Here is a 25009-nt window from a genome sequence, read left to right as displayed (position 1 = left end):
CCTCATCTCCTTACAGTTTAGCTCGGCAAAAACGTGACTCATCCCCCGATCTGCGCCCTTTTTTCTTTCGCTCTATCTTCTCTCGCTTTTTCATTCAGACCACCCCCCCCCCCCCCCCACCCCCCCGCCACCCATCTAGGCCCGGTGTATTTTCCTCCTTGGTCCTGCGGCCGGTCCCATTTCCGGTCAAGGATTTAACGCGAGGGGGCTAAATTCGACTCGATGTCACTCAAGCGTGGGATTGTCGCTCGATCCTGTCGACCTCTATCTCTAGGAGGACATGAAAGTCCGCGTTTCAGTGCCGACGCGCGATTCCATCATTGGCCGAATGATGCGACAGGGTCATTCCGGCTCATCCACTACGGCGTAATTTCCACCCCCGAAACTTGGGGCTTCAACTTCGTGCCCCGCATTCTCCATGCACCACGTGCACCGCACTTTACTCCTCGATGTTCTCGGTTGGTAATCCCGCATCTCCTTCGCTAGATAGAGATGCTGCATGGTTCCATCGGAAAAGTCCTCGATCCATCGACCCAACCACCCAACCAACCGGCGGCCCAACTTTTCTCTTTATCCTCGCGCATAAGCTGATCTATTCACGACACACACACACATCGAGACTCGGTAAGTCACGTCGGGGGTAAATGACGCCAAGTCGTCCAAGACGGCTTTTGCCGTTGACTCAAACTTGGCCGTAAAATTTTAATCGTGGACTAATTTGCCTGCGGCAGAATTTGAGAGTATCGTAAAAGGTCGAAAACTTGTCACCGGTTCTGCGGCAAGGATTGTGCATGGCAAGACGACGACGGAGGCACGCAGGGGTGGTTGGGGTCAGAGGGTCGCTATCTCGGCGAGGGTCCACGTTAGCTTCTTGTTCCTTCTCTCGTATCGCGAAAGGGGATGAATAAAGAATAGTACCGAGAGAGAAGATGGCGAGGAACGATAGGAGCCGCCGAGGCTAGGATTTGGCTCGAGCCGAGCTGCGCAACGACATTCGTCAACATCGACCCCCCTTCAAGGTGAATGATATAGGTAACACGGGCAGGAAATCCTCAAGCCATGCCCCTCGCGTCCCTCGGGAACACTCCCATTTTTTTTCTCTCCACTAACAAAAGCAAGACGGTTCGCATAGGCGTAGGTCACATGTCACCTCAACCCTCCTTCCTTCGCCCCGTTCGCAGCCCCACGCCATCGCCCCGTGATATCCTCCGGAACTTGACGAAGCGGGGATATTAGCTGCCCTTAGACGACACGGTCTGTACACGTCTCTCATGGTCACGTCACGCAAAATGATGCAGGGTATCGCGTGATAGACGAGGAACATCATGAGGGGGCGGGGGGAATAATATGTATTTCCCTTCTTTTCTTTGGCCTATCTTTGGTTTCCGTTCTTTTAGGTATTTTCCTTCCTGTCCAAAATTCAACACTCCTGTACTTGTACTTACCTTTGGTATCAAGTTTTTGTCGAGAGGTTCTGACATTAGATTTCAAATTTCACTATACCTTCTTTCATTTCTTGGTGAAGCAAAGGAGTAGCTAAAAAATTGACGTCAGTAAACGTGTTGTTTGAATCGAAAAACGAGTATGAGATCATTGTTGGAAGTGCCTTTGATTCGTTCTTTTCTTTTCCTTCCTTTTCACGTTTTCTTTTCTAGATTTTTTCATATTATCACAGTTATTCCAATCCGCTGTATCCGGAGCCTGCAGCGAGGATCTGCTAAATAAATGCATCTTATATCCAACCTGCGTCATCGGATTCTGCGGGGTTGAAAACTGTAAATCGGTGCCCGTCGCACCAGCGACAATTGAGGGTGCAAGCATATATTCCATTACATTGATTGCTGGACTTATTCGGTACATTCGCTTTTCTCGATGAAAATAATTTACCCCCGGGAGTTGGCAGAGGTCCCAAAATCCAGGTCTCGCGGCTTCGGCGTCGCCCGAGCGTGGAACGCTACGGAGTAGGTATATAAATACGCGCTCATTCGGTGAAATAATACTTACCCGGTGTACTTGGTCAGGTTAGTGTAGCGAGGAGCGGAAATCCTGCGTGCATCGCATCTCGGCATGGCGGTGTATTTGCGTTTGGTGTAATAACGCGAGGGACGGACGAGCCGCGAGCGTATCGAGCGTGTAATCAGAGCCCGCGACTCGGCTCGACGCTCGACGACGCGACCGATGGCGAGGGCGGCGGGGTGACGTCGACGTCGACGTCGACGAGGGTGAGGGCGAAGTGCAATCAGCGTTTACAACCCGCGCAAAACTTTTGCTCTTCGGTGAGCGAAACGCGCGAGAACCGTATAGAAATACCGGAGAGCTTTATTATCGCGCATTCCCGCTCTGCGCAGCAGCTTGCCCCCGACTGAGACCTCAGCAAATATACTTGAACTCCGTGCCCCCGCCCCTACCTCGTGCCCGAAATTGGCAGGGGAGAGCCAAATAACCGCTGTTTTAATTGGCTGCATATTTTCTCTTTCTCTCTCGCATTAATAACCACAGTGACTGTCGTTGTACACGGACGTTTATGGGGAAGCCAGGAGAGAAGTTCGAGCGATCTGGTAGAAATTCTCGTCAGATTTGTTTCCTCGTAGGCATTTTAAAAATTACATCTCGGATGATGATGGTCGTCAAGATCGTTTGAAAACAAGTTCGCTTCTCCCCGACTCTCGCGTCTGTCATGAAATTCTTATCAGAGTTGATTAATGTCGTTGTTACTTTATTTTTTTTTTTTTTTTTTTTTCTTCTTCTTCCTTCTTTCTTCTCTTCACTTTTACTAAAAATGTCAAAAGTTTGCTAACGAGAAAACTATCTTGAACATGTTTTTCAATCATGCGAAATCAGGGTCTCCTCGCTAATGTATGCGGAAAGCAAAAAGAGAGAGAGAAAGAGATAAAAAGAAAGAAAACCTAATCGATCTTCGATGTAGCAATTTTCCATAACCTGTAGAAAGTTTTCTAAGGGTTTGCTCTCGAGAATATTTTTAGAATATTTTCACCGTATCAATATAAGAAGAACGGGAACTTCTTGCCTCGAAGATCTTCCGAGGTGTTCAATCGCTACGATTCGCTACCTCTGCTATTGTTTTATTCTGAATCTAATTGGCCGTTCTCTATCGGGGGTGCGGGGGTATGTGGAAGAGCAAAGAGAGACGCCGTAATATACTTGTACAAGTCTTTGTCACGGCTTATACTTATTACGACGTAAGGGTGTGAGAGAAGTTCGAGAATTTGTCAGCAGGATCACGAAGACCGAGTGAATTTCCGTTCTCCGAGCGTATTTCGAATTTTCCGTAATTTAAGCCGGTTATTAATGTCTCGCGCGTATAAGCCGCGTGACGGAGCCTCTGCTCCCGCGGCAACGACATCGAGGCCAGAGTTAGGGGTTGAGGGTGGGAATCACGGAGCGATATAGGCTCTGTATACGTAAAGGGTTAACTACCCACGTTGTAACCGAGATTGTTACCGAGATATCGGAAAATTAACTGCAAAATACCCCATTTTAACGGGGGTGGGCGGTGGGGGTGGAGGGAACGGGGCACGGGTTATGGTAATTTTAATAACGTATTTATTGGTCCCTGACTGGGCTTTCGCACAAAAGCAAAACCCGATAACACGCTCGGTTAGCTCACCTCCAGCCACCGGCGGAAAGCCTCCGCTCGCTTGGATGCAGGGGTAGCTCGTTTTCGGTACCCACCCACCCCCAACCCCACGCGTCTACCTACTCGCCGAGCTAAGAAGTGTATTTATAGGCGCATAGTCAAGCCCGCGCAAAGCTCTCTGCGGAGGGTGAGCCGGCTTTTAACCGAATTCGTTCCTGATACTTCATCCTCTCACACCCTTGCGTTATACCCACCCTCTACACACCCGCGCTCTTCGGTAATATGTACGTATATCTGTGTGAATGACAATCTCGACGTTCCTCGAATTTTAAAATGTCTCGAGAAAATTCACGGATTTTCCAATTCAGAAGTAAGACTTAATGGGATAAAAATTTTGAGGGGTGCTGAAAAAGAAAATCACATATCTACGTGCTAACGTGTTTACCCAACCGCTTCATCATCACTTTTGAAATACGTTAAGCACAATGATTTCTCTTTTTTATAAGGTACAAATAAAAATTTTTTTTTTCTTATTCCATATTGGTTACTTCTCTACACTCGTTGTTAGTCGATTATTGTTGGAATGCTGATAATTTTTTATCACATTCTTTCGCCGAACGAAGTCTTACTGGAATCGAGGTTCTAACTGCGTCAGACGTAAAGAAGATTAGGGCAAAATTAGACACTCGAAAAAAGCAGATAAAATGCTGCTTTTCCTGTTCACTGATAAATGTCAATTACATTTCACCATCTAAGAAAATCTGTCTTTGGCTGGAAAGCCATGAAAAATTTTCCATCCAATTTTCAACCCGCTCCACATCGCCCTGGTCTTCCCTGCTGCACTTATACGGTCACATCAGTCTCTACGAGGGGTAGTTTCAATGGGGTGAAGGCATGCCAGTATTCCCGATGATCCGACATCAAGCTAAGGCCGGACCCTCGTAGTTTGAGTCGGCATTGATGATCCGCAAGTGCGTGAGCCAGGATCGAGGAGCCACGGTGGGCACAAGTCGGATTCTAGATCTCGAAAGGGGGCTGCGTCGAATCGCTGCCATTCCGAGCAATTATCCATCGCTCGTTGCGGCGCACTCAGGGATATCCGATGAGGACCGACCGTCGTGCCTCGATCACCAACCACCCTTGTGCAAACGCGAGCATCGAGCGACGTAGAAGCGGTAGCAGAGCGTCTCTGCGAAATGAGCGAACGAGCTGCAAGCTGACAGTTTGCCAAGTTTATTAGGGAGGAGATTGATGAACCCACGTTCGGCGGAGGGGCCCAACTGAACATTTTTCACCTTCCGGCTACAGGGTGAGGCGCTTATCTGATACCCCCGCAAGATTTTCAACACAAAGATTTTTCTGCTGACGGTTTTCCCTCCGTTCGTTGGTTCGTTCGTTCGTTCATCGGTCGTTTTTTTTTCTCCAAGTTTTCTTTTCATTTTACTTTTTCTTTTTCACTTCTCTGCTTTTTTTCTTCGTGTTTTCTTGTGTTTCTTTTTCACCTCGGATTTCTCCTCTTCCCTTCCCTCTCTCCTTTCCTCGTTATTAATGAGCTGCGGCGTCTCTCGAAAGGCGGCGACGTCGCCCACCCAGACCGAACGATGTCTATACAACACCAACGGGGACATGACGACACGCGATTTTGCCAATTCGGGCCGCACTTGAGGTGTGCGACTCTCGCCCTACCTGCAGGCGCTTACAAAATCCTTGCAGTAAAATATTTTGCACGGGATCTCGAACTGCAGGCGCTGTGGAAACGCTTGTGCAGATTCCTCGCGGAATATCTCTCTCTCTCTGTGTTCTTCGCCTTGTTTCCCCTTCGCTGCATTCGAGACTCGCGATCACTACTGCAGCTCGGAACTCTCTAGCTCCATTAAACGGGAGGAAATTCAAGTCCGCTTTCTCTACGACGCGGTTGACCGCTGATGAGGGAAAGCATTAACGCGACATAACGAGAGTGCATGTGGCGAATAATGAGAGGGTATATAGATCAGGAGCGAAAAGTGATATGTACTCGTATTAAAATGACGCAGCGATGAAAAACAACGCCTACTCTGTGATGCTAATTTTTCTGCCAGCCCGCGGAACGCGAAACGCAGTTACACGCAGGCAAGCGGACACGTGCGTGACGCGAGGACAGGCCACATTCGTGCGGTCTAATGGCAATTAAATGCACTGCGCCTGCAGCTCACCTAGCAGCACAATAGCTCTGCAATGCCTATCTCTGCCTGCCTATCTAGAATTCTCGTGCACCCGAGGCGCGGCTTGATGCCGTGATCATTCCGCCCCGCGTGTCGTACCCGCGATCCGAAAGGGCGGTTTCATTCAATTAGAAACCGTTCCTACCCTCGCGTATTAAGTACACGACGAATGTCGGAGTCTAGCGTTATTTTGTCATGCCTTCTTGGAGGAAATGACGGGTAAAAAGCGGTTCTGGATCGTTACGAACAAGTGAAATGTGGCGATTTAGAAAACCGTTCGAACTATTATTTGAAAATTTTGTAATCTCCATTAGCAAAGGGATATATTAGGAAAAGCAGGACGAAATTTTGTGTGTAAAAAAAGCTCCCGCAGTGGGTTGAAACTGTGACTCGACAGAGCACGGTTTTCATATTTTACCAAAATCCAAGAGCAAGCGATAAACGAGCTGATGACCGCAAGAAAGGAACAAAGTTGCCCGGGCATTTCGCGGGTGCCATGCTTAAAGGACGGGGGTGGCCAGGTGCTGAGCATACACGTGGCCAAGCAGCGTCTGCGGTGCAATTTCTCCTGGGGGAGGGCAAAGCGCGTTAATACCATCGTCTCGGTAGAAGCGCTGTTTCGCCGGCGTACAGCGGTGGACAAATTAGCGCTATTAATCAAAGGGGTTGGTGCAACGCGGATGCAAGTCGGCCGCGAGTTCGCAGTGAGTAATGGTCAATAGAAGTTTGCCGATTCGCCGTGTGGGAGAAGAGGAAAAGGAAGAGGAAGAGGAAGAGGACGCCATCGGCACGTGTCACCGTTGGCGGCGGCGAACCGATTGTCCTGCAACTCCCGGAATAGTAAATTAATACGAAACGCGGACGGGTTATTGACGCGATAAATTTCCCGATTTAATAATTCACTGCATCGATCGATCTCGATGATCCCTCGTATCCCACAAACGGCTGAATCGCGCGAGCTCGCTCTTCGCCAGAGACGTTCTTTGGTACCACCCGTGTTCCTCTTTCCAGTTTTTACCACCGTCGACGGCGAGGCGATTGCCCGAGCAACGTCTCTCTGGTAGCAACTCTGCATCCAGCTAGGCTTCTCCGCTATCGATTACGCGCCCTACACTCGAGCAGCGTGGCCGGAGCGGAGCTCGAAGCCTCGCCTGAATCGCTTCGGCACTAGCTCGCGGGTCCAAAGTGGACGGATGCTTATCGCCCCGCGCTGCGAAACGACCGAGCTGGGAAAAGGGGCTGGGGGGACCCCATGAATTTGCGCTAGGAAATCACCCGGCGACGTCCCAGCGCTTCTACGGCGGTAAAGACCATTCCACTCGAGATGGAACTCCGAGAGCTGGGGACACGGGTCACCAACTTCCGCAATTCAAGGCCGAGTTGTTCCCGAGTTGGTTTTGCAAATTACGTTGCTATTCGCCAATTTCACACGCGAAATTCTACAGGCCAAGAATTTTAACCGAAGACGTCAGGTTGTTACACCCTGACGAATATATCTTCACGAGCGTCACCCACGCCGTTTCAATTCCAGGTCTACATTCTTCCGGCAACGATGACTACAACCCTCTAAAAATTCGACAATCAAATTTTGCACGATCGATGAAAATCACGTAGAAAATAGTCTTTCACTAATGAAGGAAGTTGAATTGTTTGCGCAAGAGTTCGAAGAGCGATCGAGGCCGTATCGCGAATAATTCCACTTCCGGTAAGCGCGTTTATAGCTCCGAGATTAGTTTGTACCGGAAACGCTGTACACGCTTAACACTGCGTTGCTTCTATTGTTCTGAAATATACCCGCGCTAAAGCATATTATGGAGGATTGGGGGTAACAGATGTTGACGGAATAAGTTGGCAGGATATTTTCAACGAGATGTAGAGGAAGCGGAGCAGCTACGGTGAGCCGAAATATTATTGCCACCAAATTCACTGGCGTAGGTGTACATACGAGTACATGAGAAGAAGTTCCCGTGAAACTTTCGGCTACGCAGCTCGCAGCAACCGCTGCGAGTAATCAATGTTACCGTGCCGGAGAACACGGGTTTCCATAACCCACACGGAAGCTTGGTCGAACTTTTGACGAACAGTGAATAACGGGTGGAAAGCACGCCGGTTAATTGCATTTACACCGCTCGCATAATATTGGGAAACCAGAAAGCAGGGGTGAAATTGATGAGCGAAATCAGGATCGGTAGCGTTGCTAGCCGTGGATCTTCTTCGAGAAGAGAATCCCCGTCCTCGCGAATTTCCAGCGTTCAATCTTTTGAGAAAAGCACTCGGTGAGTCTCGATGGAATTGTTCCACTCGCTCATAAAACAGTGCAATAGACGGCGAGGCATCAGTTGGCATTTCGAAAGAGGTAGGTAGGAAGGTGCTGTTTTGTCGAGAGGATCGGCGACGCCGCTCCCACCGTCCCGAGCGCTGAAACCCGGAAGATCGGGTTAGAGACGGGTCGACAATTAACGGAGCTTTACGTCCCATCAAGATCTCGGAGAGGCTCCTTCAATCGCGCCAAATGTATTGGTTTTTTTACGATACCCATGCCCGTACGCTGGTCCCTGCATCGCATCGCCACGCGCTGGCAACAGTCTAGCTTAGGTGAGGGAGAAATTGCTGGGGGTTACTGCTTGTTCCCGATCGGATCGGATCGGATCGGATCGGATCGATTTAACGATGGTGATCGAGAGACCGTGTGGCTTTCTTCCCGATCGCATGCCGGGACCAAGCCTGCAAAACGTCGGTCGATCTACGTACAGAGTCGTCCATTACCCACTCAAGTACGCCTGCAGGCGGGGAGGATATCCGGGCCATGTACAAGGGTGTAAAAGTAAATTTCAAGGGGTTGTAAAATTCGCGTCGTTCGGTAATTCGAGCATGAAGAAGAGAGAGTCGTCGTCGCGTCGGTGAGCGAACGACAAGGAGACTCTGTTCGTTTTCCAACTACGTTTATCACACGGAATGTAAGGATAATAGAGAGAAGTAAGAAGAGAGAACATTATCGATCGAGTGATTAATAATCGTTGAACTTTTATTTGTGTTACAGAGACTGCAGAGTGGTGAGGGACCCCCAGACGCTAAAGTCGAAAGGATATGGATTCGTCTCGTTCGTTAAAAAAGCGGTGAGTAAAGTAAATAATTGAGTAAGCGGTGCGGTGGGATTGAGAAATCAAACGTCGGGGAGTCGATTTGACGTCGATCCGGGGGTGGAACCCCGAATCGATTCCCCCCTCCCTTCACCCACTTCCACTTCCTCTTCCTCTTCCTCACTTTCTCTCTCTAATTCCTATCTCTCCTTCTCTCCTCCGCTCGCTATCTTCATCCCCTTCTCACTTCGGCGTCTCCCTTCGCATCTGCGTAATTGTTACACAGCGGTTGGATCCCGGCTTGTTCGGAGCTGTGCGTCCCACTTTGACTCGCGTCTTAAATTGGCCGCGAGCTGACGCGCGGTTATCCGAGACAAGAATCGGCGAACCGAATACCGCTCCGTATTTCCCTCAAACACCGAAGCTTTTCCTGTGTACAAATGGAGGCCCGTTAATTTCTCGTTATTGGCTCTGTTACCGGGTTAAGATCTCATGAATTTTCATAGTACACTTCACCCCTGAAAGCTCCGGGTACCTATTCACATCCTAGACTCAACGAGGACTAGTGTTGGCTGTTCAACTAGACTTGTTTGAACATTTTCAACTCCCGTATCCACGCTCGAGAGGACTGTTCATCAGCTTTCAGATCCGCCCCATTCTATACATCCTCACGGCATCATATTATCGCGATCCGTGTTCAATTTCGAAAGAAACTATAAATATTCCAAACAATTTCCAGAAGCCAATGTAGTTTTTGTAAACAAAGCATCCCTAAAATTCCTCACCGATTAGAAGTTGCTCACATTTGTTGAATATACTGCCAAAGTTTCGTAAATCGTTACCAAAGCAGCCTCTGTTTGTATTAATCAGCCGCATGCTCCAAAAGTACACCGATCGGATTCTTCGGTACCGAGTGCCAACTCTCCATCGATCATAACTAAGCCGATTCCCGGCTGAATTCATCGACTGGTCCAGACCGAAGTTTCCGGGAAAGCTGGGCTTAACGTACGAGAAGGGCACTCATCACGGCTAGCCGCGGCCATAACAAGCTGATCTTCCGTTGCGGCTACCAACGGTGCAGACCGCGTCTGGCACGATCATACAACTATTATCACAGTGTCGTTAACATGGCCGTTTTATCATCGCGATCTTCGACTAGGGACAGGGTGCATTTTGTGGGTAATATCAGGAGGCGAGCGAGTCTCGGCCCCGCACAGTGTCGCGCGTTAAGCTCCCTTCCTCCCTGCTCCATTAAGTATTACCACGGAGCTGCTCGTCCTCCGTCCCGATCGCCGGGCTTCCAATCGAAACTTGGCTTTATATTTTACAACGCCATTCTCCGAGATGGCATTATCTCTTAGGTTTTATTAGCCCGGTCCCCTTGCTTCTGGAGCTTCTTCTCGCTCTCCCATTTCGCGGCCAAAAATCCGTGACGTAAATCACCGCAGATCTACAGCTGCCACCCGGAGCGAGTGGGCGGCGTCTCTCACCCGTTTTCCACCCCTTCCCCCGCTTCGTCCCCCGAGGTTTGCACCCTGGGTCGGCTCGCCGCGGGGCTACCGCCAGTCTGCGGTCTCTGCGGATACTATTACCGCTCCGTGGAAGACGTCTCGTCTCGTCTCGTCTCGTCCCGTCTCGTCTCGTCCGTTTTAATGCCCTATCGATCTGGCCCACTGGCATCTGCACCAGCCCCGGGATTACCAACAACGGCAGGACTGCCGGCGTCGCAGCAAACGTTCCTTGGACGCTTCTTCGTCCCAAGCGACGAAAACGCCGGCGAGCCTTCTTCGACGATGCTCTTTCAGCTTCAGTACATCGCGAAACTGCGGACGTGCTTCACGTGCAGTTCAGAGTCGGATCCTTCCTCTTTCTCTCCCTCTCTCTCTCTCTTTCCGCGATCATGTTATACCTGCGGCTCCTTTAACCGCTTCGCCGATACCCGCTCATTGTTAACCAGCTCATCTCAAACGCTCCTCCGTCCGCACGATCCCGGGGGAGACGGCTGATCCTGCTGTTCCCATTAATGTGCAAGCGTTTCTTTTTTCCCCTTTACCTTTTTTCTTCTACTTCTTATACTTCTTCTGGCGGCACGAGGTAATCCCTCGTGAACGGTGAAAGAAGATATTGAAGCGAACGTGCTTTCATTCGGACAATTATTATACTTATCGTGGTTTCTAGGTCAGAGGAGCTATTCAAACTTACAAGTTTAAAAGAATTCTTTAAAGCGCGTCAGCGGTCCCCCGTGATTTTAGAAATTATAATGCATAGGTATAGGCATAGGTGCGCGTAGGTACCAGGAGACACTTCGAGAATGATCAATTTCAAAAGGCTTCTTCGGTTCTTTCGATCACCGATATTTCAGGTACCTACCTACAGGTACATTTTAAGAGGAAAATGTCGGCTCGGAATTCGGCTCGCCGTAACTTCCAGTTCGAGGTTCAACCCCTGAGCCTGGACCCACCCAGTAATTCCTTACGACCCTCGCGCGAGGATCCGCCGCTCGCAGTCCTTCGTGGCGAGGTTTTACAGTTTCCAGGCATGCGGAGCCTGGGCTGCAGGAGGGTTCGGTTTAAATGAAACTTGATTCGTCGGCAGGGACAGGAGGTCGGCAGTCGCCCCGGGATCGATCGCACCATAACGGATCGGCCTTGCCGCGCGCTACATCCGCGAACGATCTTAAAGGGGATCCCGAGCGACGGAACCCGGTTTAGCGGAATCACCCGTCCTCTATAATTTTTTAAATCGAATCCCAGACCGGAGAAATTTCCTAAAAAGTTTTATACCCCGTCCCGCGCGTCTAGCTTCGGCAAAAAGCTCACCCCCTCTCCCCCCTCCCTCCTTCGCTGGTTTAAATCCGCCCGAGCTTTTCCACCCTGATCTATATACGTATACGTACATGTATACTACCTATACATATACAGACCTATATACTACCCGGAATATAAGTATGCCTAATTGGCTCAGTCACTTCCTCGGTCCCAGTTCTGTAGATATACCAAGTGAATTACGAGAAATTACTCGTTCAGGAGAACGGGATTCCCTGCATTCGTAGGATTACGTCATTTTCTTTTTTTTTTTTTTTGCTGGAAATGGATAGGGAAAGAGAGAAAGAAAGAGATAGATAGATAGATAGATAGATGCGTTTTTATTTGATTGCGGAGCAATGTCCCCTAGCAACCATAGACATATATTCGACAGCAAAAAAATCATATGAAAACATTATACAAGCAAAGGTGAGCCGTAAACAATAACGCATGATTATATAAAATAAAATAAAATAATCAAAATAATCACGCCTTCGAAAGTTCGCACAAATACAATTACATCATACGTCAAGAAGCATACATCGACTCACAAGGGGCAGCCACATACCGCACACACTGTCTGTCATACATCTTACACCATACAGAACATTAGTCGATTTCATCATCATAGTCGATTAGAGAGAGAGAGAGAGATGAACTTCAGAACTCAGGTTACGTTATGTTCAATCGCGAACTACAGCAGTCGACGTGGAGTGAGCTCGCAGACCCGCCAATCGGCGACGAATGTTGACAGGAAATTTCGGTACATAGGGGGAGGGGGGTTTCTACCCTTATCTTTCGCATCGAAATGCGGTAATTAGCGGCCGAGATGAAGGCGAGCTTCATTCGAGGAGAACGGGATGGAGGGTGGAAGTACAGCTGCGCTTTCGTTCGATGTAGACAGGTGTATGCATGGCACGTCCACACATGGGGGGGGGGGGGATACACGTTGCCCCCAGGCGGCACAGCGTGGCGAGGGCTCGTCGAGGTGGAAGTGGAAATGGAAGTGGAACTGGAAGTAGGAAGTAGAAGTAGAAGTGGTAAGCAGACGTAGAAGTGCAAGTAGAAGTAGAAGCGGAATATCGATTCGACTCAAGAGGCTCGGTGCCGCGGCCCCCGCATCCCCTTTCCCGCTCCCCACCCCCGACTTCTCAGCTTTCGGCCATCCTATCTAGGCTAACCGCAGAAATATAGAGTCATAAGTCGGGATGGAAATTTGAATTGGAAAAATTTTATCCCGCGGGACGAAGAGTCCCGTATCCACCATACATGCAGGTGGTATACCTGTGTCTAAGGGGAGGGGGGGGGGGGGGGGGGATGAGGGGCCCGAGGAAGCAGCCGTTTTTTCAAATAGCGTAAACATTTTCGATGAGAAAAAGAAGAGAAAGGAATAATCGTCCAGGGGTGGGAAAAAATTCACCGAATATTTCTCCACGTCCCGAAAACTGTATGGGCTTCGTTCCGCGGTATTGGATTGCCCGCTGTTACACAAACACCCCTAAGTTGATGCCCCGTGTTATGAGCCCTCTGGATCGTCCCCGCCAACGGCCATATTGTCCCAGCTCCTTCGCGAAATGAGAATATTTTTCGTATACATACGTACGCCTGCCTCTTACGGACCTCGGCGCGACCGACCGAGAAAAGGGTGGTCCTCCCTTTCCGTGGGGAACGACCACGTGGGCGCATCAGCAACCCTTGAGGGGTCACATGCCAGTTGACACGTGGAAAAATTAGCTCACTAGCTATACCCGGGAGCTGTCCAGCCCTAAGGACGGATCAAGTGATCACGTGGTCCTTGAAGTCCCAATTCTGTCAAGGTACCTACTTATTTCGACCGGGAAATAAGACGAAGACTGAGTACTTGTCGGGTGATGTATATTTTTGGAAGTAGGGACTCGAGTTCTACGGTTGATTCTGTCTGTTATTTTGTATCACCAAGTCTGTTTGCATCGCCAATTTGAAACGAGATTAAAACTCGTTTTCTTAGATCAAACAAGAGTGTAAATTAATTGAAACTGTCATTAAGGGTCGCGTCAAGGTTTGAAAACAGAAGTGAAAATGCGCTGTTCGTGTAACTCAAGTTCCAATTGCAGATTAGAACGTCTTAATGCTAATCTTGTGGATGTTTAGCGGTGCGGAATTTTCATCATGCTTGTATTTTCACAACCGCTTTAACGCGATCGAAAATAAGCAAGGCTGTGAAACTTGGTGGCTGTTGCCAACATACTAACGAAACAATTAGCTTGTATCTGAATTCCCTTGAGTGGGGTTTGAAACATTGGAAATTGGCTTTTGGAATCCAGTCTTTCTCCTCCTCCTCCTTTTTCCTTGTTGACTGTACGATTATCATGGAGTGCGGCCAAAACGGAAAGGAAATATTGTCACCTCGGCGCGTATTGCCCCTTTAAATCGAGCCCGCCTCGCTACCGCGGCGAGCAATTCCTTCCGCTCGAACTTGCCGGGATGATCTGATAATCTGGCGTTTGTCTGCGATTCCGCAAATCGGCCGCGAGCCTCGCTGGAACACAGTACACGACGATTAGTGCGATGGGTGGTGGTCGTTTGGTGATTCGGGCACCGTTACGTCGCCTCGAAGACGCCGGAAGAACGGTTCGAGGACTGCTTCCTGGGGATTAAATATATATATCTCGGTGGTGGAAGCCAGCGGTTTCTTGCTGCGAAGACGCCGTGATCCGATCTCATTTCAGATATATACACACATAGTCATACCAACTCGCGACTCTCTCAAGAGCTCAGGGTCTTGGAAAGGAGAGAATGGAAACGTGCTACTTACTTTTGTTATTGGTTTAAGCATTCGCTTGGTTACCATGCTCTAAAGTTGTTTCATTTCTACCATTTTCAGGAGGCGGAGAGCGCCATTGGTGCCATGAACGGTCAGTGGCTTGGGAGTCGCAGCATCCGCACCAACTGGGCGACCCGCAAACCACCGGCGCCAAAGTCTGAAGGTAGGATTATCGAACGTATTCAATTGTCTAAATCAACCACCCAGATTCCCATGCTCCTTGAGTATTATTATATGTGCAACACCTCAAGTCTTGGCTGTTTGCCCGTTAGTATAATATAATTCACCGTATGATTTTCTTCCTTGTTCCTGTTTAGTTTTGAAAATTTGGTTTTTATCTTGTTGTCCATTTTTTTTTTTTCTTTTTACATTATTCAAACAATACTTGTTACTGGCGTTAGTCTTATACGATCAATATTCTAAGCTTCGTTGCGATTCAGTACTGACTGGACGTTATATATTGTGGAACACGAAACTGGCTCACTCCAACGTTTCTAAGTTCGTAAGAAAAAGATATTTATATCATAATAAGCCCGTTTAAGCGAAGTTTTGCTATTAAAAGTAGAAGCGGAATATTTCCTTTCATTTAGAAGATTTATACTCGAGGGACACGTCATTGTTCGGAACGTCTAGTTTGGATTAGAAATTCCCCTTTCCTGGCCGCCAACTGCACCGTTCTTACACAGGTAGTTCAATGAATGTAAAAGATGATGTTTGTATGGATATTCGGATGTATTTTTATGACGTTATAAAGGTAAAGTTCTGTTACACTGTTTCGTATTGCCGACGTGACGGACTTGTAAGTTTCTATATTTATTGCCGTCGTAACGGACTTGCATTTTTGATATTCTGCGCAGGCTATGTCACATTGACGACCTTTTCGATACTGTTTCTATCTCTGAAGCTATCGCATTTTCTTGCAAAGGACTCGTACGGGGGTGGTAAGGCCTGCAATTGGTGAAAATTTGTTAACCCCTCCTTGCAGGGGGTGACTAAAAATTATTTTCTCATGACAACGACGTCCCCACGAGTCCTGCATCGCCAGGCGAACTCTTGAAGGACCTCGAGAGTCGATCTAGTCAATGTCTAGAATGACAAATAGCAAACCTAAGTAGCCAATCGTGTCGTAAAACCTCCAGGCTTATCGATAACTTAGTCTACGTCTGTATAATGTTGAAAATAATTTACGGTTGATGCTTTATTAGAAAAGCACAATTAGTTACATAACAAAAACAAATAAAAATTAGGGGTAAAATATAAAGAAAGGTCGCTTAGCGTAGAACATGTTAGAATTGATGTTTGGAAACGTTTTTTTTTTTTTTGTTACAATGAAAATTTATGGACGTCGTGGATAATTTTTATCTCTTAACAAAAATTGCGATGCTAGGAGATTGAATCGAAGAAAATAATTTATTAATTATTTTCAAGTGATTGTTACATTCAGAACGTAGCCAATTCATCGGTGCACAAACCGCTTAAATATACTTTTGATAAGAATTGCGGTGACGATAGATTTCTTGTTGCGCCAAGAAAAACACCACCCTGCAGTTACAGTGACGTGTCCCTCTTAAAGGTGATAAGTCGATACGAAGTTTCATCGGTTGAAGCCAAGCGTCAGCGTGATGTATCCCTGAAAAAAACCATCTACAGCCACCCGTTCATTCGCTGAGTCAACGTTGGGCTGATTACGATATTTCGTTGAAATCCATCAGACATCAGGCGTCAAAACTTTACTCAATTTGGGAATACAGACGGGTAGACGGACCAATTCGTACATTCCAATATATCAGAGTGGCTTTATGTTGACAACTTATACTAGGAAACCACGCAATTCACACATCACGTCATGTAGTGTCACAGCAATATGAAGACATGTCAAGGAGTTAGGACTTGTACCCAATGAGTTCGACTTTTCCTGGCTCGTTACGCCGCCACCCCTCAACCCTGTCTGACACCTCGCGTCTAATACCTTCTGCGAAATCTCCAGCCTCCACTTTCAGGGTCGCAGGAAAACATTAATGATAATACAGACGAGAGAAAAAAAAAAATTTAGTAATCTTTGAAGAGGAATAAAATCGCATCAAGGCAGTAGACAGAGTGAGAATGTTAGATGTGCGTTGGAAATACTTAAAGCACCTACACTTTCGTGATGGTCGCAGTCTATCGCGGTTTAAGGAGAATATACGTGGCAATACTCATCTAAAGAGGTGTCACTTCGAAACTAGTTCCTCTTGACGCAGTCTTCTCCGGGTCTTCGGAAGGGTATATAATGAAGGGTGGTTCCACGGGGTGAGTTGAGGAAGACGAAGGCGAGGAGAGCATGGGTGGGACGCGGGGAAGGGGGTTAAGCACGAATCCAATTCAAGTTACAAACTAAACGCATAATGAGCTTAGAGGTAGCGCCCAGAGCTAAGTAAGTATTATTATATTATCATAAGCGGCTCTCCCCCTCCTCTTCCCCTTCGCTTTGCCCCCGTCACCCGCAACTAACTAATTTCATTCCACCAGTCTTTAATTAGTATTCGACGCGACGCTCCCGAGGATAACTTTTTACCAAAGCCACCCCCGTCTCGTCGAGCTCGACTCGCCGCGGAAGATTGATTCGCGGCCTGCACCCACCTGCAGCGCGACGCCACGCGGGGCCGCCAAGGTCGTCGCCTCTCTCTTTCTCTCCTTTTTCTCTCTCTTTTTCAACCCCGTTACCGGTGCACAGTACGTCATTTTTCACCGCGTTACCCGAGCATTATTCCCCCGTTACTCGAGCGTTTCCTTTTCAGATTTGAATTTCAGAATAGTTTACCTTGCCGCGGTCGCCGTCTAGGTATACCACGTACACGTATGTGTACCTCTGTGTATAGTATAGCAACTCTGGCGAAAAACTAGAGGCATATTCACCCCGAGGTTCTTAAGGCTCGCGGGTTAATATTTTACACCACTTCAAAATACGGCCGGGCTTCGCCCCGCGATTTTTCAACCGAATCACCCGGCCCCCCCGCATCGACCCTCTTCATACGCTACCCGGGGGTTCCCGGCCCCCTCGGATCCCAGGATCGATCAACCACGATGACAATGAACCGAGGAAAGCCGCGGGGATCTTCAACCCCGAGACCCCCCGAACCCGAGTCCTATTCACCCCTTTAACCGACAGTAATGTGTCGGTTATCGCCGAAGAGATAGGCGCCGAGACGATCGACGGAAATGATTTATTTCTCATTGTTTAGGGGGTGAAAGCAGAGCGCAGACCTCGTCGTTTAAGCTTCGGCTACGTGAAATATAAATAATCACGATAAAGGGAGGCTAGAGTGACGCAAGGAATAATGAAAACCGAGGGTACACATCATGCATATATATTCATGTATTGAAAAAGCTCGACAATCACTTAGCGAATGGCGGAAATAACCCCTCAATTATCCCCCGTAATATTTCACAGTTTGTGGGGACAGTTTCAACCCTGGTTATACACACGTATTTCCAACTTCAACCCGCTTCGGCTAGGTTTCCATTCTAATTGGCCGGCAGGTGGCTGGCTGGTCGATCGTTCGCAGGGTTCCACACCTACGTTTACACGCGTGGCCTCCGTTCATTGTGTCGGTGGTTTCGCACCCCTGAAATAATTCGCACCCCGCATCCGAACACCTTCGCCTTCACAAAGGTAGAAAGCGCGTAGCATTTGCAGGGGCGACGATGACGATGAAGAGAAATTGGAGCGGGAAGGTGAAACAAAGTTCGAGTGTGAAATGTACGTAGCACTTGTTGCTAAAATTCAGCAACAATTCCTTGGGTACACGGTCACACAGTACCATTCTCTGTTTCAGAATTCACGCGCTTCGGTGCATGGTACAGCAGAAATTTTGTGTGTCTAGAACAAGGGGATAGTCCGGATTTTCCCGTTCCGCTACCCCTTTTCAACCCCCACTCTTTATTCTATGCAATCTCCAACACCCGAAGACAAAGGACTGCAGGATATATCCTATTGCAGTCGCATTTTTCATTCAATCCAAGGACAATTATCCGATCGAATCGTTGGAAAATATTTTTACACCGGAATGTTTGCGCAGCTGATCAACCCTCGCGCGTTTGGGTCGGATGCGTCTATATCGCGTGTATAGTAACTACGGAGCAAGTGTGCAATCGTGACGAGGCCAGCGAGACGGTCGATGCGCAACTCAAGCGGAACGCACAAAGCGGCGGCGAGAGCTACTCGACTTATCTTGAATGATGTATACATAGCCGATTACCAGGCTTTGTTACGCTCGTGTTTACCGGGGTAAGTGTCGAGCCGTGTCAGAATCCCCTGTGTAAATGCGTATCACGTCACGCGTGGCGCACATGCAGATTATGCAGTCGTCGGTACCGATCTCTCTCTTCGACGTCGGGGGTCGCGACGTCGCACCTCACGGACTATCGACTACCTCCAGGTACACGTCACCTCCAGCCGTCGGCAACCCTTCGTCCTTCGCCTCTCGACGCGTACGTGCGTCAACATCGCCGGGCTGCCGTCTTTCAGTCTGCATCACTTTGTCAGATTCGCCTTATCGCTGACTGGCCATCTCATCGTGTCCTTTGCGCTGTTAACCACCCCGTAAACCCCAGCAGGGTAGAGCCAGGTTTGGTATATATAGGTAACGATGGCTTTGCTAGGATGCCTTGGGGAGTGGCTGATTTGAGCGAATTTCCTCGCACTTTTCAACGCAAATTGTTTCGAGTTTGAGTTGTCATTCAGATCCGAAACTAGAGTCGAGACTCGTGGAAACCCCGAGTCTGTTCTGGTCATGGCATATCGATTGTCGGCCACCGAATCAAACGGCTCGCTGACACCCGTGTAATTACGGCTGATTGATTGAGACGGTTTAATCTTGAATCTAGAACTCGCGAACCTCCCTTACTCGGCCGTATTAATCCTTCGGCACAGAGATTTCTTGCCTTGCCTCAAAGAAATCCCGCCGATCCTGCGACATTGGATCAAATTACTCGGCATACTTTCAATTCTACGCCATATTCGATTACCGTGGTCCATGGATGCTTGGAACAATCGCATATGTTCCCGTGTCGATGGTCCTCGATTTCGCGATTCGCGAAAAGTCGATCTTCGTTCTGCCGGAAGCAATCTTTGAAGAAAAGAGGCGATCGCTGGCTTACCTGATCCTGAAATTCTTTTGTATAATACCCACGAGTGTATCGATGTGGAATCGCAGCTTTCCTGCAAGATTAAAGATCAACAATCGGCTTTCAGTATCTTTACTACCTTCGCGAAAATAACCCCAGGAACCAGCGTCAGCCCCAAAACGCGTGTGACTTCAAGGGGGTTGAAACATCGGTAAACAGTTACTCGGAATGATAAAATAACGCCGGAAACACACCGTGTCTCGTCGTAATTTCGAGGACCGAGACACCTATTACGTAAAAAACCTTATTGGGCTGTTCGGGAAACGGATAGACGAAATTCTGGCTGTGCATGTGTGTGTGCGTTTGATTTGGAAACTTTGTTTTCCCTTTATTTTCCGCCAAATTTCAGATTATTATCGATAAGTTGGAAAATTTGGGATTTTGCTTTTCTCCTCCTCTCCTCCTGCGCGATTCTTGCTTCTATTGCAGTAGAGCGTGGAATGAAACTGAAAACGAACGAAGCAGGCGATGAAATAAAACCGGGTCCCTGTAGGCGTGGATTTATATCGTGGTTTCTTCAAGAATATAACATAATTCCTAACCCGGGCGGCAGCGCCGCGCCGGTTGCCCCGAGGCCTTCATCCGCCTTATCCGGGGCTAAATTTGAACATTCGCGAAACTTTTTATCGGGCGATAAGCGCGCTTACGACCCCGCAGGTAGGTGCGGGTAGGTATTACTGTCAGTCACGACGGCAAGAGCTTCGAAGCCCGTAAGCTATACCTTTGTAAAAAGCTCCGGCTCTGTTATACCTACGTCCCAAGGTATGTGTGCTCGTACATACGTACACATATGCACGCGTGAATTATGTAATTCCCTCATTTCCCGCGGACAAGTTCTACGCCTGTAATTATTCCCGCTTCCTTCTTCCCCTTCCACGTCGCTACGGAACCGCCGGTACTTCGCGATATATATACCATAGATATCCTTCACACGCGAGAATAGATCCAAGATCGTTGCACAGTGTCCATGGAAAAGTCACGCCACTGGATCGCAGTGATCCGTTATTATCAGGGGATGATAAAAAATTTGTCGAGACATTTCGGAAGAATTCAGTTTTACGTATGTCTGATTCCAAGTTGTACTCATCTAAGGTACGGAGAAGTTTTATGGGTTTAAATCTAATGGGTTGTGAAATTCTTGAAACAACTTTGCCACGATTTTGATCCCGTTCATCCTGAAACCTCGATAAACTTTTCCCCTCATTCAGGCTTTCCACTTCCATCCCCGAGTTGCATTCCACTTGTGCATATAGAAAACATAATATAGGTAGGTATTACGTACAAAGTTTCTCTCCATTACTTCCTACATCGAAATTGTTACTTCTTATTCATACTATTCGATATCTCAGCTGTCTCGCTGGTTTTCTGCCAAATTGACGAAGCGAGGGTGGATTGGAGGGGGTGGTTCGACGCCGGTGCGTCGTTCCGGGATAATTAACTCCGTCGCCGCAGCGACGGTGCCTCTGGAATAGCAACGTAAATCGGCGGGTACATTCGGGTTATGGATACTCCGTAAGCCAGACTCTGCATCTTGCAGATACACGCGGGTGCTCTTCGTTTCCTCTCATCGTCAGCGCGGTGCCGAGTGATAGTGAGAGTGAGAGCGAGAGTAAGAGCGAGAGTGAGAAAGACTCGGCACCCGCTTCGTGATAATTACGGCTATACCGCGATCATTGTTCGCGTCGTCGCCTGGCCAGGGTACCGCCTCCCGGTGAAAAGTTGTCCAAAGCTTAGGGTGGAAGTGCGTAACGCGCAATCATTACGGAGGAACCGGCTTTGGGCCTAACGCGGTCCCCGTCCCGCAATGAAATTAGGCAAATTATATTAAATTCAGGGTCTTACGCAACGGAAAGCGACGACCCGACCTCCTACTCGGTGCCAAGTCTTCTTCCCTTCCTCCCTTCTTCCCACCCTCTCTCTAGCTACCACCCTTTATTCCGCTCTCGCTTCTAGTTCCTCTCGATGCTCGCAGCTAGCGAGGAACTCTAACTTAGGAACTCGTTCGGTCGCGAGCTTGTCGTCATCATCAGAGGAGAGTGTGCGAGAAGTGTATTGTTTATTCGCGTTCAATTTTCCATCGGTGTGCGCATGTTGAGCGCACACACGTGGAGCGGGAGACGTAATCGGTAAAGTTTTCGACACCGGGGGTTGGAGCGGGGGTGAAGTCGGAGGCGGGGGTGGACAGACGTGCACCCCCAGCTCGCTGACGTCGGAGGCTAACTCGATCGGACCGAATTCCGGAAATCTAATTCCGGCCTAATTCGTTAGCTCTCATCACAACCCCCGGCACGACTTTTTTTGAGACTTGCAGTTTGGCGGCTCTCGGTTTAACGCGAAGCGGCGATAATCGTCCGGCTATTTCTGTAATACGAGCAACGGGAGGCCGGAGGAAAAATAAAGCAGAAAAACAACAGTCGTAGTTAAAACAGCGACGACAACAGCGGTGGAAAATGGGAGGGTGGCTCGACTCCGCGAACTCTCAACATCCCTGCACGCACAGGCTTCGAGCGACATTCGTAAACATTGAACGTTTCCCTCGGGATGAAGAGTAACTCGGTCAAGAGGACGAGCTGGCGAAAAGGACTTCGTTGCGACGCTCTTTACCGAGGTCAAAGGGGATGGGGATGAGAATGAGGAAGAGACGGAGTCGGAACCGGCAATACTTTTACGAGTTTCGTGTTTTTGCGTAGTTGGTACCAGGCGGCTCGTTTGTTCCAAGTACGTTACGAAGGGCCGACTAGCTTCCGTCGTTAATATCCCTCCATCGTCGGCGTTATTGCAGGCATGACACCACTCCGTGAGACTCGGAATAATTAGCCCGGCACACGGCACGTGGTTCCCAGGGGCGTCCAACCCTTCGCCGCCGCGCCGTTCCGTTCCTCCCTCGGAATTGATCCTTGCCTGCCTTCTCTCACCTCTCTCTTTCCATCGAATATCTTTACCATGCAGTCGCTAGTCGGTTAAAAGGCGCCCGAGCCACTCAGCCGCGTAGCCAGGGGGTGCCTTCGCTGGACACGGGGTGCAGCCACCCGCGACGAGGAGCATTCGGAAGCTGGGGAGAAAAGCCCGGCCGAGAATCGACGGTATAAATCCATAGAGCCGACGCCTCCTGACCCCTCCACCCCCGCCGCCCCTCGACTTCGACGGTAGGCTTACGGCGGGGCGCCCCATTCACCATCGAGTGCCGAACGTTGTTCTCCGTCGCGAGGGCTTTTTAGACATCGTCTCCAACCCCCAGCCGCGGCGATCAGTCCGTTCGCAAAGGGGCGGGTGTGGAAAGGAAAGGAGAATGGCGACACGCGTGACCACCCTCTGTTTATTTTCCCCGTCGCGTCGGGAGAAAAAGGATGGTGATAAAAATTGCACGCGCTTTTTATAGTTTTATTCTTTTCCCGCATACTCGATCGTCCTATGGACGGTTATACTGATGTTTATATAATATAAGGTTAAGAATATAACGCTTCGGATATTATTCACCAAGAAGGTGAATGTTTCGGTAATAATTTATTCAAAAATTTCACCCTGGCAGGCGGGTATAACCTCAGCAATATTAGAGGAAATATTTTGGAACGGAAACGTTTGTGTAGACTATAGAATATCAACGTCTTCCAAATATGAATAACCCTGTCACGGTCTCTTTGACGGTTATGAAGACGGCTTATGTGTCTTGATATATATATATATATATATATATATATATATATATATATATATATATGAAATCAGGCGCGTGTAGACTGCACGTGGAAATGCGAACACAACACAGAATCGCAGAGAGGAAACGGTATCCGGCAGCAATCGACGGCAATCCCTTTATTGAGGGCGCCAATCTATTAGGAAACTGGAAGGGTGAATATGCGCCCCAATTTATGTCAAGACCACAAATCTTTGCTGCAGGGAGTGCAGAGGGTTGAAGAGAGAAAGAGAGAGAGAGGGATCCTCTGCCCTAACAATACCTACATGGTGTGTACCATATAGAGAATCGCGCTTAGGGTTTCATCGAGTGAAATTTTTCCTCGGTATTTTGCCTCTCTTTCCAGTCTTCATAGCCCCGGGAACCTGGAACCGGGAACTCGAACCACGCGTGAAAGAATTTCGGACTGGGAATGAAGCAGCCCTTATCCAGGGTCGCGTGAGGGGCGGAAAAGATTTATGCGACACAGGCACAGCCCGACACCCCGAGAGATATTTTAGAATCCATCTTTTTACGTGCCACCTAAGTCACGCCCGGGATGTTTGATGAAAGGCACCTATTTTGTCAAATCATTCTCCAACTGACAATATGTCAGCCGGTCTCTTCCTTTCTTTATCCCTTCTTATCTTACGCCTCTTCGTCGTATGAACATTTTCGATATTACCACCAACGTTTTAACCAAATTGCTCGCGAATTGGTTGTCGCGCGTTTCACCTGCCGCGCGTGTCGATACTCCATCTCTCTCTCTCTCTCTCTCTCTCTTACCGTCCTACCTATTCTCATTTTTCATCAAATTACGCCCACGTTTGAAGATTCTTCCTGATTTTCGTCCGACGATCGATCTTTGTCACGGCTGAATATCTTTACGCGCGAGAGAAAGGCGGGTGAAACTGAAGGAAGTTAACAAATAATTCTGAACGTGGTAATGACCATTGATGGATTTATCTTTCCATCGGGCAACGCTAACTATTGCTGGCAAGATAAGTCTTCGAGGCGTGACGCCTGCTTTAGCCAACATGGCAATTTGTCAAATGATTCAAGACGTTATCCGGACCCATCAACGAATTCACACGATTCGTTGATCACGGAAGTATTAACCTGAACCAAGAAAACTCAGACATTTTATGAGAAAATTAAGTACTAGTACAGTTTTTCATAAACTTGTTTATCAAACTCCAGTCTTTCATGATGATTTGAGAGCCACGTGAAAAATTCCGACAATTTGCCTGCCGTAAATGGAGAGGAAACAGTGTGAACGAGAAGTAAAAACAACCGTCATTATCGAATGTTCAGCAGCTGTGAACTCTGAGAGCATTTATTGAATAAAGAACTGATTCGGAACAATTTCGAAATTCACGAATCAGAGGGTCAGAGACCAGCTGTCAATGAGCTATGTGTGATTGCGGTGTGACCCGGACTGTGAAATGTCAACGAGAATGAAAGCCCCGACTTGAAATGTACTTAATCGTTTATTTGAGTCGCTACCCTTTCAAGCGAAGGTTTGTTCACGGTAAATAAAACTTTTCCACTGGCACTTTCCACTCGAGAATAGCTTTATGTTTAACGCTCATAATATACGTATACCGGCAAATAAATTCATCGCCAGTTTTAAAAGGCACGAAGTTATTCCACTCAACTCCGCTTTCAACTCGCTTATATAACA

The 25009-nt window shown here is 48.3% G+C and overlaps 1 protein-coding gene across 5 annotated transcripts in view; it reads left to right on the top strand.

Moving 5' to 3' along the window:
- Window positions 1–25009, top strand: part of LOC124413409 (nucleolysin TIAR) — a 264474-nt gene that overhangs the window by 222204 nt on the left and 17261 nt on the right. For all 5 annotated transcript variants that reach the window (XM_046893957.1, XM_046893958.1, XM_046893961.1 and 2 more), the window contains 2 exons: window positions 8840–8915; window positions 14547–14649. In XM_046893957.1, coding sequence (XP_046749913.1) covers window positions 8840–8915; window positions 14547–14649 — 179 coding nt within the window. The remainder of the gene's footprint in view (window positions 1–8839; window positions 8916–14546; window positions 14650–25009) is intronic.

Source organism: Diprion similis, chromosome 12, assembly GCF_021155765.1.
Source record: "Diprion similis isolate iyDipSimi1 chromosome 12, iyDipSimi1.1, whole genome shotgun sequence".
NCBI classification, from domain to species: Eukaryota; Metazoa; Arthropoda; class Insecta; order Hymenoptera; family Diprionidae; genus Diprion; species Diprion similis.
Note: the sequence above shows the minus strand (reverse complement) of the source record. Positions and strands in the feature narration are given on the sequence as shown.